This window comes from Caloenas nicobarica, chromosome 3 (assembly GCF_036013445.1).
Source record: "Caloenas nicobarica isolate bCalNic1 chromosome 3, bCalNic1.hap1, whole genome shotgun sequence".
In the NCBI taxonomy this organism is placed as follows: Eukaryota; Metazoa; Chordata; class Aves; order Columbiformes; family Columbidae; genus Caloenas; species Caloenas nicobarica.
In genome coordinates this window covers 86,487,805-86,504,629 of record NC_088247.1, presented here as the reverse complement: position 1 = coordinate 86,504,629, position 16,825 = coordinate 86,487,805, and the positions used below count along the sequence as shown (strand labels likewise).

Sequence of the window (16,825 nt, the reverse complement as noted above, 5' to 3'; positions counted from 1 at the left end):
GTGGTTAGCATCTATTTCATTAATTGTGATTAAAAACTACTTGGGAGGTAAATTGGTATGACTTTGAATATAGATAAAGACAAGGGAAGACAGAACTGGCAGCTGAGCCTGAACTGGACTGGAAAGTTTGGAGTCTTTCTTTGTACACAGAACATCAGAGCTTTGTTTGTTTTAATTAAAACTGGGATCCTGCAGAATGTAATGGATGCTGTTCAGAAAAGCTGCCCGCTTGTTTCTGGTAATTGGATTTTTCTAGCCCAGATTAATATCCTACCATGCCTATTCCCTCTGTCTGAGAGGATTCCTCCAAATAATTAAAAAATGAGTGCTGGAGACTGTAACCATCTCATTAAGATGAACTTACAACAACATCTTAGGTTTACATAAGGAATTCCTTTCTTTTTTTCTGGAAAGAAGCCACAGTTTGTTTAGCCTGGCAGTGGCAAGGAACTGGTTTTTGTGTGTGCAGAAAAAGCTTTTTAAGCTGTTACTGCTGAATCACTGTGTCTCAAGTAACACAAAATTGGACTAGAAAGCTTTGACAGGGGTCTGTGAAAACTAATTTTCAGATGATTACAGTGACCAAATAATGAAAAATAGAATAAATGTGAAAGTGTAAATATTTCCAGAGAACTTCTGGCATATAGTCTCACATCAGAGACTGACAAACACACCTGCCGATACTTGATGCTAGAAATAATAGCTATTCATCAAAATGATATTATCTACTTGTGGTTTACACTTAATATATTTTGGAATAATTTAGTGCTGTTTGTTAAGATGAAGGATTGCTTACTCTATGATCAGCTGGTGTTATAATGACAGATCTAGTTCACAAGTGCCATTTTTTGTCAGTTTCTACATTTTTTGCTGAAGAATCGATACAGAAAACTTCCGATACAATTTAGCCCTAAGAAATACACAACCCAGGAAAGCTGGTTAGCCTGTCTAGGAAGAAGCTGTTGGAAAACCTCAGTGGAAAAATATTTGTAGGCACTGGAGGAGAATGGGAGGGGCAAAAAGGTTGATGTGAGTGTTTAAAATATATATGAAGATGACCAGAGCTATATCAATGAACAGGGTCAGGAGGCCATCTGCAGTTGCATGTGCTTGTGCTTATCACATATGCAAGTCCATGTGGCTTTGCTTAAACAGGATACTAAGTTGCAAACCTAACTATAAACCTGAGAGCAGGCTGATGGCACTTGCACATGTTGAAATCTTTGTAGGCTCGCAGGAGCTGCCCTTGCTTTGTGAGAGCTGGTTTCAGACTGAAACTTCTGCAGAACTTCTTCCCAGGGCAAATTTCACATTAAAATCTGTAAAGTTCAGTAATGTCACATTTAGAGAGGTAAAATTTTAGTATCCACTTATTGAAATATATTCTTTTAAAGCAATATTTTTAGAAGGTGCCAGCTGGCACAGTGATTGTGTCTGAAATACCTGCACTTTTTGTTTGGTTTTCTGAGGTATTTGTCTGCAAGGTGTAAGAAGCCTCATATAATAATATTTGCTAAATAAGAAGTACAAGCTATATTCAAATTATATAAATTTTATCTTAATTATGGGGATACTTTTGGAGGGAAAACATTGTACCTCTGTCTGGGGACAACTCAGCAGCTCAGACTCAGTCTAGTGTGCTGTCTGCAGGAGTGGGAAGTGGGAAATGACTGAGGAGGAGGACGGGAAGTGAGGCATTTTCTGGGCTGCTCCTTTCTCTGGTAAACACTTCTAGCTGCTGGCTGTAGATGAAGTAGAGCCTTCTAGAGGCATAAGCTGGATCCAGACCATTCTGTTTATCATGCTATTTTAGATGCATCCTCCACAAATCGATTTAATGTTTTTGAAGCCGTTTATACTTCGGCAGTCACAGCATTCTATAGGAATTAATTCTGTATTTAGCATGTATGGTGTCCTGAGAAAGCACCTGAGTTATTTGTGTATACCTGTTTCCTGATATTGAGGCAACTCCCACTTGCCTTGTGCTCATCTGCAGAGATCACAGGGCATCACTGCCCAGGATTTCTCCATTTTCCTCCCAGCAGCGTTTAAGTTAAAGTGCTCGCTGCTCTACATACCGTGTTCATTTTCTGCACACCAGACTGCCTCATGCTGACAAATACCTGCCAGCAACTATGGGTTTTGTCTTGGGAAATTCCAGGTAAACCTGATCCCTCAGCCTCTCGCAGGTAACAGCTGCTAGTTTTGCTCAAAGGGAATTCCCACTGACTTTGATCTGTAGGAGAGGACATCCCTCCGGGTTTGCTTTGCTGTAGTGAGGTAACAGACATTAGCTAAAATCTTTGTCAAGCACATGTGACAGCAGTTACTTCACAAGCAGCAGACCAGACTTTTCCACTGCTTACCTTAGTCATACGCAAACTTTGCTCTGAACGAAGTTCTTCTCTATCCATCCCAGTGAAAGCACGGCCAGAATCTGAGACAAAGAGCAGCAAGAACAGGACAAATAACAGTTATTTCTCTGGTATGACCTGTGGAAATCTGCAGGCATACTGGATTTTGGCCTTTTTACTTTCTAAATTTGCTGTTTTCAGTGCATGGAAAAGCACTGAAGCTTTTGGGAGGTCTGTTTTTCATTGCCTAATGAAGAAATATTGTTCACTAAAACAAAACAATTATTAACTGTGCTTACTTTGGTCATGATGCACTGGCCAACCTCGTAGGGTTATTTTATGCTAGGCACTGTTGAAATTTGTAGTAAGACTGTTTGCCCAAGGGAACTTAACAAGCACGTCCTGAAAAGTGGGTGAAATGAGAGGAGCTGGATGGGCAGAAAAAGGAAAAGGAGGGTAGCAAATATAGCACGAGGCACATAATTCCTGGTCAATCTTGTGATATAGCCTTTTACAATATCAGTGGCCCAAGCCACACTGACCATTTACACTGACTCTTCCAGACTTGGCATCAAAATGTTAGTATTTTGCATCATTCTAGCCTGAGTAGGGCACAAAGATTCTTCAAAATCATTGCATTCCCCACATTTGGTGTGTTTGTGTCAAACAGGCAGACATTTGGGCAATACGGCATCCTGCCTTCTAAGCAACAGGGAAAGTTCTTGGGGATTGTCTAAGGGGATTTTCTCTGTGCACATCTGATAATATTACTTAACATGGAGAAATATCTCCTCTAACACTAGGTCTCTTGAGAAAGTCACGAAATTTTCCAGGTGCTTTCGGGAGAAGACAGGCAGTCAGTGCAGAAACGGGTTTTTCTGAGTGTGTAGCCTAGTTCACAATTCCTTCTCAGAGGTGCTTCGCTGTAGCAATACCTCTCCTGCACAGCCATGCTCTCAGGTGAGAAGAGTTGCTGAGTGCAAGTGAACATTTTGAACTACTCCAATGATGCTCTGTTTATTCTTATTATATGGGCAGACACTGCCACCATGCTGTTGTCCCTGGCCTGGGAGAGCTTCAGAAGAGGTCTTGCCTCATGTTCAATGGCCAAGGCCACCCTTCAAGGCCAGACACAGCTGGTTGTGAGCTGCGTGTCCATCCCAGGCTTGCTGTGTGACTATGAGCCAGTCAGTCTTGTTTTCTGAGCCTCACTCCGTCTCTGTGAAGACAGAGACAGCAATATTTCTGTACTGCACAGTGGGAGCACCCGTTATCTCTCTGGGCATGTTCTCTTTGTCTTCTTATAAATTCTGTCAGGACAAAACATGTGAAATTTTTATACATTTTTCTATTCTGGTTGACTGGAGCAGATCCAGCTGTGCTGCTGGTGATCTGGCAACCCTGGAGCTCCAGATGGCTCAACAGCAGCACACACAGAGGCCCATGGCAGGCATGTTGGGCAGTTGTCCTGCCTGCACACCCTACGCCTGATGAATGCCAAGTATACACTGTGTAAGATGCACTGGGCAAACCCTATATGGTGTGGAACAAGTTTCTGAAAGGAAGAAGCCCGCTGCAGGTGTTGATCTGTTTGTCTGTGCTCTTCGGGTCAATGGGATTCCTGTGGTGGAGGTACCCCTTGTGGGCTACTGCCAAGATGTTGTGGCCTGTGGGCTGGTTGTGCTCCAAACTGATCCTCAGCTGCCACCTGCTGAGCATCAAGGAAAAAATGCAGCAGAAATTCCTGCCCGTGTCCAAGGCTTCCTCATGACGGGACCTGAAGCTGTCATTGAGCACCAAAATTCACGTCAGTAGCCAGGGGGAGATGCTAAACACAATGTCACTGGGTTTGTGAATGAGAATTAGCTCACCATTTCAGGTGCCGGAATAGGAACGGGGGTGCTGACTTTACAACCATGGCCTGAACTACTGGTCTGGGGATGCAGCCAAGAACACCAGAGACTGAGAAAAATACGATGCAGTAGCAGGTCGTTTCTGTGTCATAGAAATAAAGTGCTAGCCTGTTGTCTAATTATAGAAGGAGGAGACCATCAGGAGAATTTTGAAATAATAAAGACCAGCTTTAGGAAAAAAACATTTTTCTTAAATCCAATACCTGCATGATATAAATCAAAGTCAGTTCAAGCAGAGTGCACCTGTACCTTAGAAGGCTGGATTTGGTTTGGCACCATGATGTTGTGACCAACTTGTTCCTGATCCTCTCAGTCATGCTCTTTTTCAACAGACTGTTGTTCATTTTGCCACAGATCCTCATACTTAAAATAAATATAATACTTATCTACCTAATCAAAACCTCTTCTAGGCAGGGCTATTTTGCCCTGTGTGGGTACGATGCCCAGTAAAATAGGATCTCATAATTTATTATGTCTACAGGGTAGTGTGAAATGAAAAGAAAACTGCTCTGACCTCATTTATAGGTACCAGGTATTTTTTATTTTAAAAACAGTGATGGAGAAAAACAATAAGGAGAAATCACAACAAAAACTATGCGCGTATGTACATCTAACAAACCTCTAACGCCACCTGCTGAGGAAACACTGAAAATGAGAGTGAAGTCTCCAGCAGACTACTAATTGCATTTTTCTTGTTATTGATTTCTTTTAAAGTGTGTATTGTATGAAAATTCTGAAAAGATTTTAAGAAGCTTCGATGAGCAACTGTGAGCATAATAAACCAGGTGTATTTTTAAATATCCAAATGATAGGAGTTTCTTTTCAACTCTAGTCCAGACACTAACTCCTTGTAATCAAGAAATAGTCCTATTATTCAACTTTAGTTTTGACTTTCTTCACTCCTAAATCAGCCATCCCAAAATTATCCTAAAATATATTTGCATTTTTTGATGTGGAAAGGATAGCGTATTAGCAGCACTGTGACTCCTTAAGGCCATCACTTTAACACTCAGCAATACAGAAAAAAACCAAAAGAACAAAAAAACAAAACCACATTTTCTTAATCAAATCCCATTATAGAGCAAATGCTTACAACCCTAAATACAGCACTGGTCCTTTGTAATAGGAAATAGAAATAGAAAAACAGTGAGGCCTAATTTTTAATATCCTTAAAAATTTTTGTGACAGCATGAACCTGCTGATACCGGAACAGTTGTACTGGGGCACTAAAATGGAGAATCTAGGCCAATTACAATTCCCTCTGGCAGTGCATTATAAGATTATTACGCAGCACTCAAAAGCATCTTCTTTGCTCATCATTCACTGGTGACAGAACTTAAGCTACAGACGAGGCTATTAAATCAACCTAAAAACCGGCAAGTCCTGTAAAATGTTGGGAATGCAAATCCTAACACAGGGGATATTAGAAGCCAAAGGGGGTTTTTTTCTCTGCATTTTGCATACATCCATTGTGTGCTGCTCATCCTGCAAATATCCACAAACAGTGCTGCTCTACAGAAAAGAGAGAAAAACAGATGGGAAGTGGTTTGGGTGGACAGGACATCATTAAACAGGGGGCACAGTATTCAAAATAAAACAACAAGAAGTTGTTAACTAAATAAGATTTATCTCAAAGTAAAATATCTCTGAGGTAGGGGCTTGTTTTCATTTCAAGAAACAGCATAGAAATACAGTGTGAAACTATAATAATAATACGATATTAATATGATCCTCTGGCTGCAGCATTAGCAGTTTTTAAAACAGACATACAACATTTCACAAAGTAACAGGATAAAGATAACACGCATATCAAAGTGGTTTAGATATCAAGTTATTATTACCTTTTAAAATACTTTCAAATGAGAGGGATGGAAGCAAAAAACTATTTTTAACCAGTTACATTTACTGAAAGAAAAATAAACAAGCTGTTTGTGTGGTTTATGCATTTTCTTCCTGAAAGGAAAAAAAAAAAGGACTTAGAACATTCAGGACCCTTCTCATTTAAATGTCTGAAACCAAATACAATGGAAGGCATCAACGGTCTGGAAAACAAAAGCTGTCAGTCCACCCACTGCAGACTTCCTGACAAATCCTAACCCCAGTGAGATTCAACAGGCCACAGCGCTAACAGCAGAGACCACCCAACCAGCAGCGCGAATGGAAACGGTTAAGCCTGACTTTATCAAACAGACTGACAAATCATTAGTGCTCTGATGAAAACTGCACGGTGACTTTGAGGACACTTGTTGGCCTAATTCACAAAAAGAATGAAGGACAAGAATACACTGAGATTGTTAGTACTCACATAGCAAAAGAACCGGTAATATATATATTTCAGTAGCTGATATATTTTGACACATAACGATTTCACTTCTAGTTGGACCTTTCTGTTACATTGGTTACTGGCTCGGGAAAATGGCCTTCCCACGTCACCTGAATGCCGTACCACTGAGCAGACTCAGCAACACCACCAGTAGATAACAATGTGCTCATCTGGTGCTCACCAGGCTGGATTTTGACTGAAAAGCAAGATAAGTTGAAACGCTTTCCAATTCATCTTCATTCTTCCCATCTTCACTTCTGGGGAAACTGAGTCGTAACTATTCTAAGTGACTTCCCAGAATCGCTAAGAAGTACAAAAAAATAATCCTAAATTCTTGATCTAAAGCATACCTCTTAGATGACCACAGTTGTATACACTCCGATACATCTCTGTACCTTTGTCGCCCTGTGTTTTATTGCATTTTCGCAATACTGATAGTGTAGCAAAATTCACATTTCCAGGGCAAAATACAAAACAGAACAGAACAAAAAAGTGCATTAATATGTTAAATACTTGAAATAAAATATATGTTAAAACAATTGAAGCTACATACGTAGTTTCTTCCATGTTGCCTAGTAATATGTTATTCCCAAAATATAAAGAGGTTGGATTTTCTCAGTGCAACAAAGTTGCTCTTGAATATAGTTGATGGAAAAATGATAACAGACTGAACAGACACTGAGAAGCTGCTGAAACGATAAGTAGTGTTTTGTTTCCCTCACAACATTCACTTCTGAAGACAACTAATCATCAACATTTATGTTGAAACTTAAAGAAAAATATCTCAGATTTGGTATTTTAAACTTGCCTTCTAAACCTTGATGTCTATAGGTGACTAACAGAGGATTTTGTTTGGAGGCACTTTTTTCCTCCCACATTTTTACTTTTTGGGTTGTTTTTTTTAACAAATTGACAAATTTGCCTAGACTGTGTGATATGAATGGAAGTTTGTTTGGAGGAAAGACTGTTTAAAACAAGCACAGCCCAAACACATACTTGCAGCACGCAGCTACCAAGGAGCTGGTACTAGGTGTATGTACTAGCATGATCTTGCTACAAAAGCTGGCTCTCTTCCATTACTTTTTATTGTGATCCTCTGCAAACTTTGTCCCAAATGCTAGATGCTGTTGTGATTCAGAAAGATATGGAAATGCATCAACTAAATACATGGCAGAGGTCAATTAGCTGAGGGAGAAGTGAAAGGCAGAGCCACTTGCAGATTCTTGCAGGTGAGCTTACAGAAATGAGCACACAAATCTTACATAAACCTGTTACGTTCCACTGACGTAAATGGCAACATTTTCCTACGTTAAATTAGATCCTATGCAAAGTTATCATCTGGCCTTTGGTTAGGTGTTGACTTGACAAACATGGCTTGCACTTCTGAGGGACTGAAATTTCATGTATTAGCACCATAATTTCATTTCATATTTTTAAAAATGCATCTTTTTTTCTGGCGTTTGAGGACTGTTCATCAGAAGGCTCTCATGCAATCTTGTTTTTAGTAGGTGGAGTACAAGGTCAAAATATGCTATATGGAGCAGGCAACGTGATTCTCTGTGCCTAGGTCCCTTGCAACATAGGCAAAAAGTTGCAGTTTTTGCTTTTGACACAGCTGACATCATCTCTGCATTGTTATGTCTCTTGTATGTGCACAGTGTGATCTAGAAAGCGAGTTATAATGGAGACAATCCCACTGCAAGGCTGATAGTAAAAGCTGTGCACAAAAGAACAGTATACCACTATATACAGCAGAGATACATTGCATTTCTATTTGTTGTAATTCTCAGTGTGTTCAAATGATTTCCAGATGATGAGTTTTGTTAGTATACAATTAAAGTAGGATTTTAAATTTCATTTAAAGATCTCAAGATAACCTGCGGGTAAAAAATACGCACATTTTAGTGCAGAAGTTGGAAAAAGAATCACTACACATGAACAGGAGAAATTGCTCTGATGGATCGGACTACTTCAATTTAGTTCAAAACCCTATTGATGGTGTTGTCAAGTAACAGAAGCTTCAGAGGAAAAGACAAATAGAACTGGTTGAGGTTAGCAGGGGCACAGGATGTTGTCTGTATTTCAGGAAATACAAAACCTCTAGTTGTTACCCCATTCAAACATCCTATCTCTTTGCATTAACTTACTATTCTAATGGAACATACTTATCTCCTGCATTAAACATTCTTGTCACCTTCTAAAAACTCTAACTTTGTGCTAAGTTTTTCAAGCGTGTAAGAATATTTCCTCATTTCTGAAGCTCTCACTGTCCAGCTTAGTGCCTTACGCACGCACAAAGCTTCCTCAACAAGAACTGAGATGCTGAGCAGCGCAGGTCTGTGACACTGCAGACAGCTGGCTGGCACAGCCGAGTGCCCGCATTGGAAGCTGAGTCCCTGAGTATCTTTAAGTACCTTTCCACCTCTCTCCATCTACCTCCACAGGTCCAGAAGATGGACAGTTGATTCCATTACCTAACAGAAAACTATCGGGGACAGCTTGCTTTTCTGCAGCCAAGAGAGCCACGAGGTGAGCAACCTCCTGCTCGCCTCTCTCTCAAGTCACACAGAGGTGAGTGTAGCAATAGCTCAGAGATGGCTTTCTGCACCCATAACCTGCTAAAGTGGGTCCCTGCACTTGAGATTACTGTATTTATTTATCTTATATGCTTTGCAGTCTGTTCTTATGCCATGACGTCAGGACACGTAGGCATATCTGAGCTGGCATTCAGGTGGGCAGGTCAGGTTCAACCAGCAATGAACTGCAGTTGGGAATTCAATAGGGTTTACACAGTCTGGCCAAGAAGCTTCATAAATACATAATTAAGTTCCAACCTCCATTTGAAATTACGGAAACTACACTCAGTCACCACATCTAGACATGAGGTCACAGATTTGGAAGCCTAATGCTGTGCTACTTTAAAAAACAAACAACTCTTGCCCTTTGTTGGAAACCTGGTCACAAACGTTGCTATCCACAGTAATACAGAGCATTAAAATAAATGTTTTATAAACAAAACACTTTTATTAGACTAGTACACAGGTTATTTAAAATCAAGAATGAAAATACAGTTGGTATTAAACTATTGTTTCAGATCATTTCACTAAAGTCAAAGTTACTGTAGATTAACCTCAGGAGGTAATATTTATCTGGAAAAAGGTCTTTTAAAAATATAGACAAACTTATTTTTCTCTTTTTATTTAATGTGTTTTGGCAACATAATTTAAACTAGACAGCTAATAGAGCATAACACTAAGCAAAACCAGAATTTAACTAGAACTGAATATAGACTGTTTTATTGATCTGTTCCTGCTTTTGATGTAAAAATTATCCCATCACTACATGTATTTTTCCATTTCCTTAAATATAAGTATTTTTCATTAGACTTTCTGTAAGAGCTCCATCCAAGAAAAACAACTGGAGTATTTAGTGATACTCCAGGTACCTAATCCAGCTTATTGGGTAACTGCTTCTAAAAAGACCCCTGGATAGAGAAATCCTTTCTTTGTTTCTTCTTGCTTTATAGAAGTGTTGTAACACTATTGCCCTGTCTGGACACTGGTAGTCACCTCCAGCCTGGTACAGAACTCAGCAATAGAAAAAAAGAAAAAAAACTTGGATGTGGCCTCTACAGACCACACCATCACCTGAGTGTTCAGTTACAGTGTTTTTTTCATAGATTTAAGAAAACCACTGGCCACGTGCAAAACAGAGAGCAGTCTCTTCTAAAACAAGAGACCCTTTGTACAATAAGCAGGTTCATAATCCCACTCCAGCATGATGCAGTGGCAAGAGAATACAAGCCTCAATTTATATTAGAAAATGGTAACCTGGTGTATATAGATCCTTCAAGCCTACAGAGAGAACTGCAAATTATTACTATTTGTTATTTTAAACCTCAGCTGTATCAGAAACCTCATTCTGACCTAAGTTTTGTTACCCCGATGCTGTGCAAACAACGCAAAGTTACACTGCAGCTCCTTTGGGATGCTGTTGTAAGCAGTTGTTGCTTTTGTATCACAGTATGGTTAAAACAGATTACTTCAAATCCATTATCTTTCCATGGATCCATCTAACCTTTTGCTTATGTTTCTATTTTTACACAATATTCCTTGTATGCTTAATGATCTTTATTATTTTTCTCTTAATCCTTGGTTATAAGGAATGTTATTAGCAACACTTTGCTCATCTGCTAAACCACAGTGACTGCTCTTCTCAACACAAAATATGCTTTTCTCAACACAAAATAAAATCTTAATTTAGGCTTCTCACTTCAGTAACAAAGGTGTGTCAAGTCAGTCCCACTGGCCCATGTTACATATGGCAACTTAGTAAACCACTGTAATTGGATCATTTTTAGCACATGCCCATTTCCTCAAAGGTACAGGTGAGGCCTGCCTCTTTTCTCTGCATTCATCCTAATGTCTCAAAGGTCTTGACTAGGTAACATAAAGAACCTGGACTGCTTTACCTTTTTTAAGGGACAATTGGATAAAAGGGGTTAAAACTTTAAAGAGTATTTATTTATTTTTTTCCCTCAATGTAGGAGCGACATATTTTGATGCAACCTAAACTCTGCCAAATAATTTAACTCAGATTGGTAATAGCCTCCTCTAAACTGAACTTGTCATCCTATGCAAGACCTAACTACATTAACTTAAATTCACGTCAAATTAAACAAATGTACCTTTCTTGTATAAAGGATTCCTTCTACACACCCATTTCCTGGTAGGTTTCTGTTCTTTTTGCTGATCTTTTATTGCTGCGCACATGCCAGATACTCTTCTGCCAGCACCTCAGTGTCCCTGTTCTCAAAAGATTTGTCATGGATATATTCTAAAATACAAAATGTGATTGCTCATATATGGTGAGATATTCAGCCCAAAGTATATATAGCAAATAGGTTTTGAAAAATGCTGGTTTTCCGACAAGTGTTTACATTGTCATTTAATATGTTGATACATTCTCATTATATAGTAAGAATATGAAGTACAAAAAAAATAAATTATTAAGATCATGATCTGTGAAATCTTAGTGTTTATAGAGTCATCTCCTACATCTAGTGGAAAGAGTACATAGACATTACAAGGTTGTCCACAGTACTGTAATATATATGACATTATTTTCCAGTTTCCTGGAAGACAGTTATGAAAGCCATTTACAAACAACTAGCTCATATTTTCTCCAGAGCAAATGACATGAAATACATATAGAAACTGGAGTAAGGAGGGATTGTATAGCAGTGCCATTAAAACAGTCAAAAAAAGTGCTGATCCTGCAGTTGAATCTGAGTAGTCATACACCTGAGCAAGACCAAGAACAGTTTTTCCAAAAAAAGGTCTGATCAAACTTCACAAATAAAATCAGACAGAACAATAATATTAGCTTTTAAGAGAGTTTCACAGTACAGTAAGAAGACCATTGAAAATATCGCACGTATCTGCATAAGCACCAAGATAATATAAAAACTTATCTATCAAGTCTCTCTGATAAATGGTCCCCTATACAAATTCAATTTTTTAATGTACACATTTAAGTACTTTTGGAAAGAGGCACGGATTCCGCAAAAGAAAAGTCACTGCAAAGTCTGAAAAGAAATTCTAAAACTTGAAAAAAGATCAAAGGTAGAGCATTTTCTAATGGTCTGGTACATAATAAATTTTGTTAATAAATTCTGGGTTTAGAAATAGCAAAATTCACTCCAGTTCCTGAGAGGAACTGCAGACCAACTGTGAATACTTACTAGATTGTACCACACTCTTTCTCACCTTCATTTACACACTGCAAACAAGGTCTGAAGCTTCTGCTAAACTTACAAGTCAGTAAAGCATGTGAAAGATCAAAACATTCACATTTTCTTTTCCACTATTTAAACAAGAAACTGGCAACTTAAGTCAGAGACAGATAGACTTTAGCCACAGTCTGTCAAAATAATTCCCAGAGGCAGTTGTTTTAAATTAACTGCACATGCATCTTCTAAGTCTTTGTTTTCATCCTGTTTTCACTGACATCTGTGAAAATTCACCCACCTGCTATTTAAAAAAAACATACCACACATTAGTTCAAAATCCTAGGGTCAAATTTTTAACAAGAGCGTGAGTCACCTAACAGCTCAGCACGTCCCTGACCATATGCTGGAACCGTCAGTGTGCTTCATTACTACCAGCTGTATGGTCAGTTCCTAACTTATCATTCATTTTGTGCTCCATCTTCTGTAAAACTGCTGGAAGATCCAGAACAGAAGAAATAATATAATGAGGTACTGGGGAGGTATCTACTGGGGTTGTCATTGCTTTGTTTAACCAGACAGTTGCTTTCAAGCCAGCATTCAGGCCGCCTTGAATATCTGTATCTAGAGAGTCCCCGACCATAACACACTCCACGGGCTGCACCCCCAGGAGATCGCAACAGTAATGAAATATGGATGGCGCCGGCTTCTCTTCTTTCTGCTCTCCTCCCACAACGATGGCATCGAAGTAGGGCTGGCAGCCGCACGCCTGGATCTTCTCCCGCTGTGTCTGCTTGTCGCCGTTGGTGAGCAGCAGCAGGCGGAGCCCTCTCCGCAGCTCGGTCAGCATGGCCCGCGTGTCCTCGGCCAGCGTGAGGTGCTGCAGCCGGGTGGTTTTCCACAGGAAGTAGCACTCGGCGGCCAGGTCGCGGTTGGCCTCGCCCCCCATCGTCTCTTGGATCGCCTCCTCCCAGTGCGAGATGCGCAGGTCGGTGATGCACATCCTGGCGGGATCGTGACACTCCTTGAGGAGCTTGGCCTGCACCTTGTCGCAAACGAGGCGGGCTTCGCCCTCACCGTAGCGGTGCTTGGACTGCAGCGCGTTTATCACCTGAACAGACAAGGGGCTCCCATCAGCGCGCCGCACGCAGTGCCCGGCACCGCGCCCCCCCCACGCCCCGCGCCGCGCCCGTTAACGGCCCCTTAGCAGAGCCCCGCCTGCGCGTCGGTGCCGGGCCGCTAGCGGCGCCCATGGGGCCTCCGGCTGCGTGTCGGTGCCGGGCGAGCGCGGCGCCGCCGCTCCGGGGGGAGCCCGCGGCCGCAGGGCCGTGGGGGACAGGGGCAGTACCTCCTCGATGGCGCGCCGCCCCGCCGCCGCCGTGTCGACGAGCGTGTTGTCCAAGTCGAAGAACACCGCCTTGACGCCGTGCACCCCCATGGCGCCGCCTCTCGAACGGCCGAGCCGCCAGGGCGGAGGGGAGCGCCCCGACCGGACCGCCGCCAGAGCCGCCCGTGCCGGGGCACAGCGGGGCGGGGGCAGCCGGCCCTGCCTCTCGCTGCCGCCGGGCGGGGCCTCGCCCGGCCACGGGGCGCTGCGTCACGCCCGCGGGGGAGGTAGCGGCGCGGGGCGGCCGCCCCGTCATTCTGCTGTAAGAAAAGGGCGTTTGGCGGTGCGGGTGGAGCTCAGCCCCGCCCCGCGGGGAGAAGAGGGTTGCAACCACGCAGGGCCCTGGCGCGGGGCTGTGAGGAGATCGCCGGGGCTTGTGGCGGGCTGGGGCGAGACGCCGCGGGGGCAGCTCCCGAGCGCCGGTGCCGGCGGGAGCCGCAGTGCCCTGCGCGTCTCTCGCCGTGCGGCCGTGGGCGGGGTGCGGTACGCGAGGGGAAGGGGAGCCGCGGCGGTGGCGGCTGCTGCCGAGGCGGGGAGGAGGAGACATCTGTCCGGGGAGCGAGGGGTGAGCGGTAGTGGGGCCTGTGGAAAGCGGCGATACGGGCGGGTCCGCTCCTTGGTTTTGTGGTTTGGTTTTTTTGTCCTTTCTCTGTTAAGGAGCGCTTTCATGATGAGGCAACCGAGAGCTGGCACCCGATTTGGGAAACACCTGTTGAAATGCTGCCAGGGGACAGCTTTACCATGAGAGGATTTCCCCCTCACACACCGTTTCCACCCGGGGACGGCTGCGCGGCGGCCGCCGCGGTTCTCCCGGCCCGCTCCCTCCTCCTGGCAGCTCCGCTTTGGCGTCCCGAAGATGCCAAAGTCCGTGGGTTTGCACTGCGGAGCATTCCCTGAAGAGGCGTTGGTGAACGGGAGGAGGACGCACACGCAAGAGCTGCGGTTCATGTGGGTGGGCAGGCACTGCCCCTTCCCCGGCTCAGCTGTCGCCTTCTGGAGCGTGTCCTCCTGCAGAGTCACCTGCGGGCAAAGCAAGGTGCAATCCGCTCCACAGCACCTGCGTGATTTGTTCGTGATGAATTCAAAGCCAGCGACTCCACTATAAATACTTCGGTATTGGGGGAACTGGTATGATATTAGAATGTTTGAAATTCCAAAGGTCAATATTTTCTAGAGCAAATGAATCTGAAAAGCATGACAGAAACGGTTTTACATTAGTATGTATCATAGGCTGTTGCAAAATAGATCATTTTCACCAGGGTGAAGTTAAACAGCAGGCTTGATTGCTCAAGTAATATTCCTATTGTTCTTCTACAATAAACGTCTTTTACAATAAACGTCTTTGATAAACACGGTGGGTTTTTTTTTTAATCAACCAACAAGCAGATTGTGTTGATTTGATTGCTGTTAATACTGCTAATGTCGATTAGACATTAATAATTAAATGCAATTCACAAACCTGCAGGAAACTTTACATCTTACCAGAGAAACTGGAAGTTCACACCAGGCCACTTTCAGTTCTGAAAACTGCACCTTTGACAGCAACTTCCTTGTCAGATAAAATACATCGGGTCCCCCATAAGGAGAAAAAATGAAACAAAACAAAAAATCGTGCGAAAGAGCTTGGCATAAGGCAAGCGAAACTACAGAAGGTAGTATTTAAGGAGAGGGAAGTTCTCTGAGAAGAAACAGACATGGCTGAGGATCATGTAGTTAAGGAAACAGGTGGAGTTTTAACAAAATTGTTCTAGTTGACGACTTATAAAATGTGCTAGTGTCATTTGATGAAAAAGAAAAGGTGTTGGGTGTGTGGATTTCATGTGCCTCTACTGAATTACTGTCTTTCAGAACTTACACAAAGAGTGTTTAAAAATAGCTGAATTTCTAGGATTCTCTCCACTTAAGAAGATGGTATCCTTTTCAGACAGCCCTGCTTTCCAGTCAGTGAGTGCTGGATCTCATGAAATATGTACCTTTCAGAAAAGATACATTAATATGAAAGTAATCTTTATGGTTTCAAAACCAGCTTAACAGCTGGTCAAAGATGTCGTAATTGGAAACTGAACGTGTCTTAAAAGATCTTGTAAGATATAGATCCTTACTAGAAGCTTTCAGAGATAGAATTGAAGCAGTTAAACCATGGATTATAGTTATATTTTTACTTTATTTTTATTATTTTCATTTTTCTCACTGACTGTGTGTGGAAAACATGTTCACTTCAGAGTAGGACTGCAATTGTAAAGTGTGCTTTTGTGTATACTTGTAAAAGTCACTGCAAGGTCATTTCACTTCAAACAACTATTTGCCATGCTGTGTTAGTAAATAAGGCTACTCATGACAGCTTTTTCTATCCACATTTCAGCACATGTGATCTGTGTGTAATCATCTTATGCTTTCAGACATGTGTATTGCATTCTCATTGTTCTTTCTGCAGGCTTGCTAGAGTCTGGAAATGCCTCACAGAAGCTCAACGCCAGGAAAAGAATGGTGATCAGAAACCTAACTAGGAGCCAAGTTGAAACATGAGGTGTATTGCACATACCAGAAGTTATAATGTAAGAATGCCATTTGGGAATCTTTAAATGAGGTCCATACATAGAATTATGGAATTGCAGTAGGTGGGTTTTAACAAGGAAGAGCGGCATTTTCACATTTTCAGTGAAAACCTGTTTTGTTCATACATACAGAAACAATACTTTGCAAGTTATGAGACTCATGATTTGTCTTTTTGTGTGTGTGCGTGGTGGTTTGTTGTCGTGTTTGTTTGTTTGTTTTTCTTTTTTTTTCTTACAAGGTTATTGTCCTTAGAAAGTTAGTGGTTTGAACTCACTGATGTTTTCCTCTGCATCCCCACTGGTGGCTGAACGGGTTCTTTGTTGGTTGTGTCAGTGCTGTGGGAGAGCAGGTGTGCTTCCTGGGTGCTGGTGGATGCCTAAGCCATTTCCTCATACCAAAGATGACACCTGAAGCTTACTGCTGTTTTCCTTCTCTCCTCTACAGCTGTCTGTTTTTTCCTGGAGAGAGATCTTGCAGGGGGTGGTGAAGGGAATCAAAGCAGAGCCCAAAAGGTTATGTATCTGGATGATCAAGAATAGATGTAGAGTGCTGCAGTGAGACATA

The 16,825-nt window shown here is 42.1% G+C and overlaps 1 protein-coding gene across 1 annotated transcript; it reads right to left on the bottom strand.

Moving 5' to 3' along the window:
• Positions 1–9,883: 9,883 nt before the first annotated feature.
• NANP (N-acetylneuraminic acid phosphatase) lies at positions 9,884–13,824 on the bottom strand. The gene is made up of 2 exons (XM_065631975.1): positions 13,667–13,824; positions 9,884–13,429 (listed from the first exon to the last, which is right to left on the bottom strand). The coding sequence occupies exons 1-2, from the start codon at positions 13,754–13,756 to the stop codon at positions 12,734–12,736; spliced, it is 786 nt and encodes a 261-aa protein (XP_065488047.1). The 5' UTR covers positions 13,757–13,824; the 3' UTR covers positions 9,884–12,733.
• Positions 13,825–16,825: the final 3,001 nt, after the last annotated feature.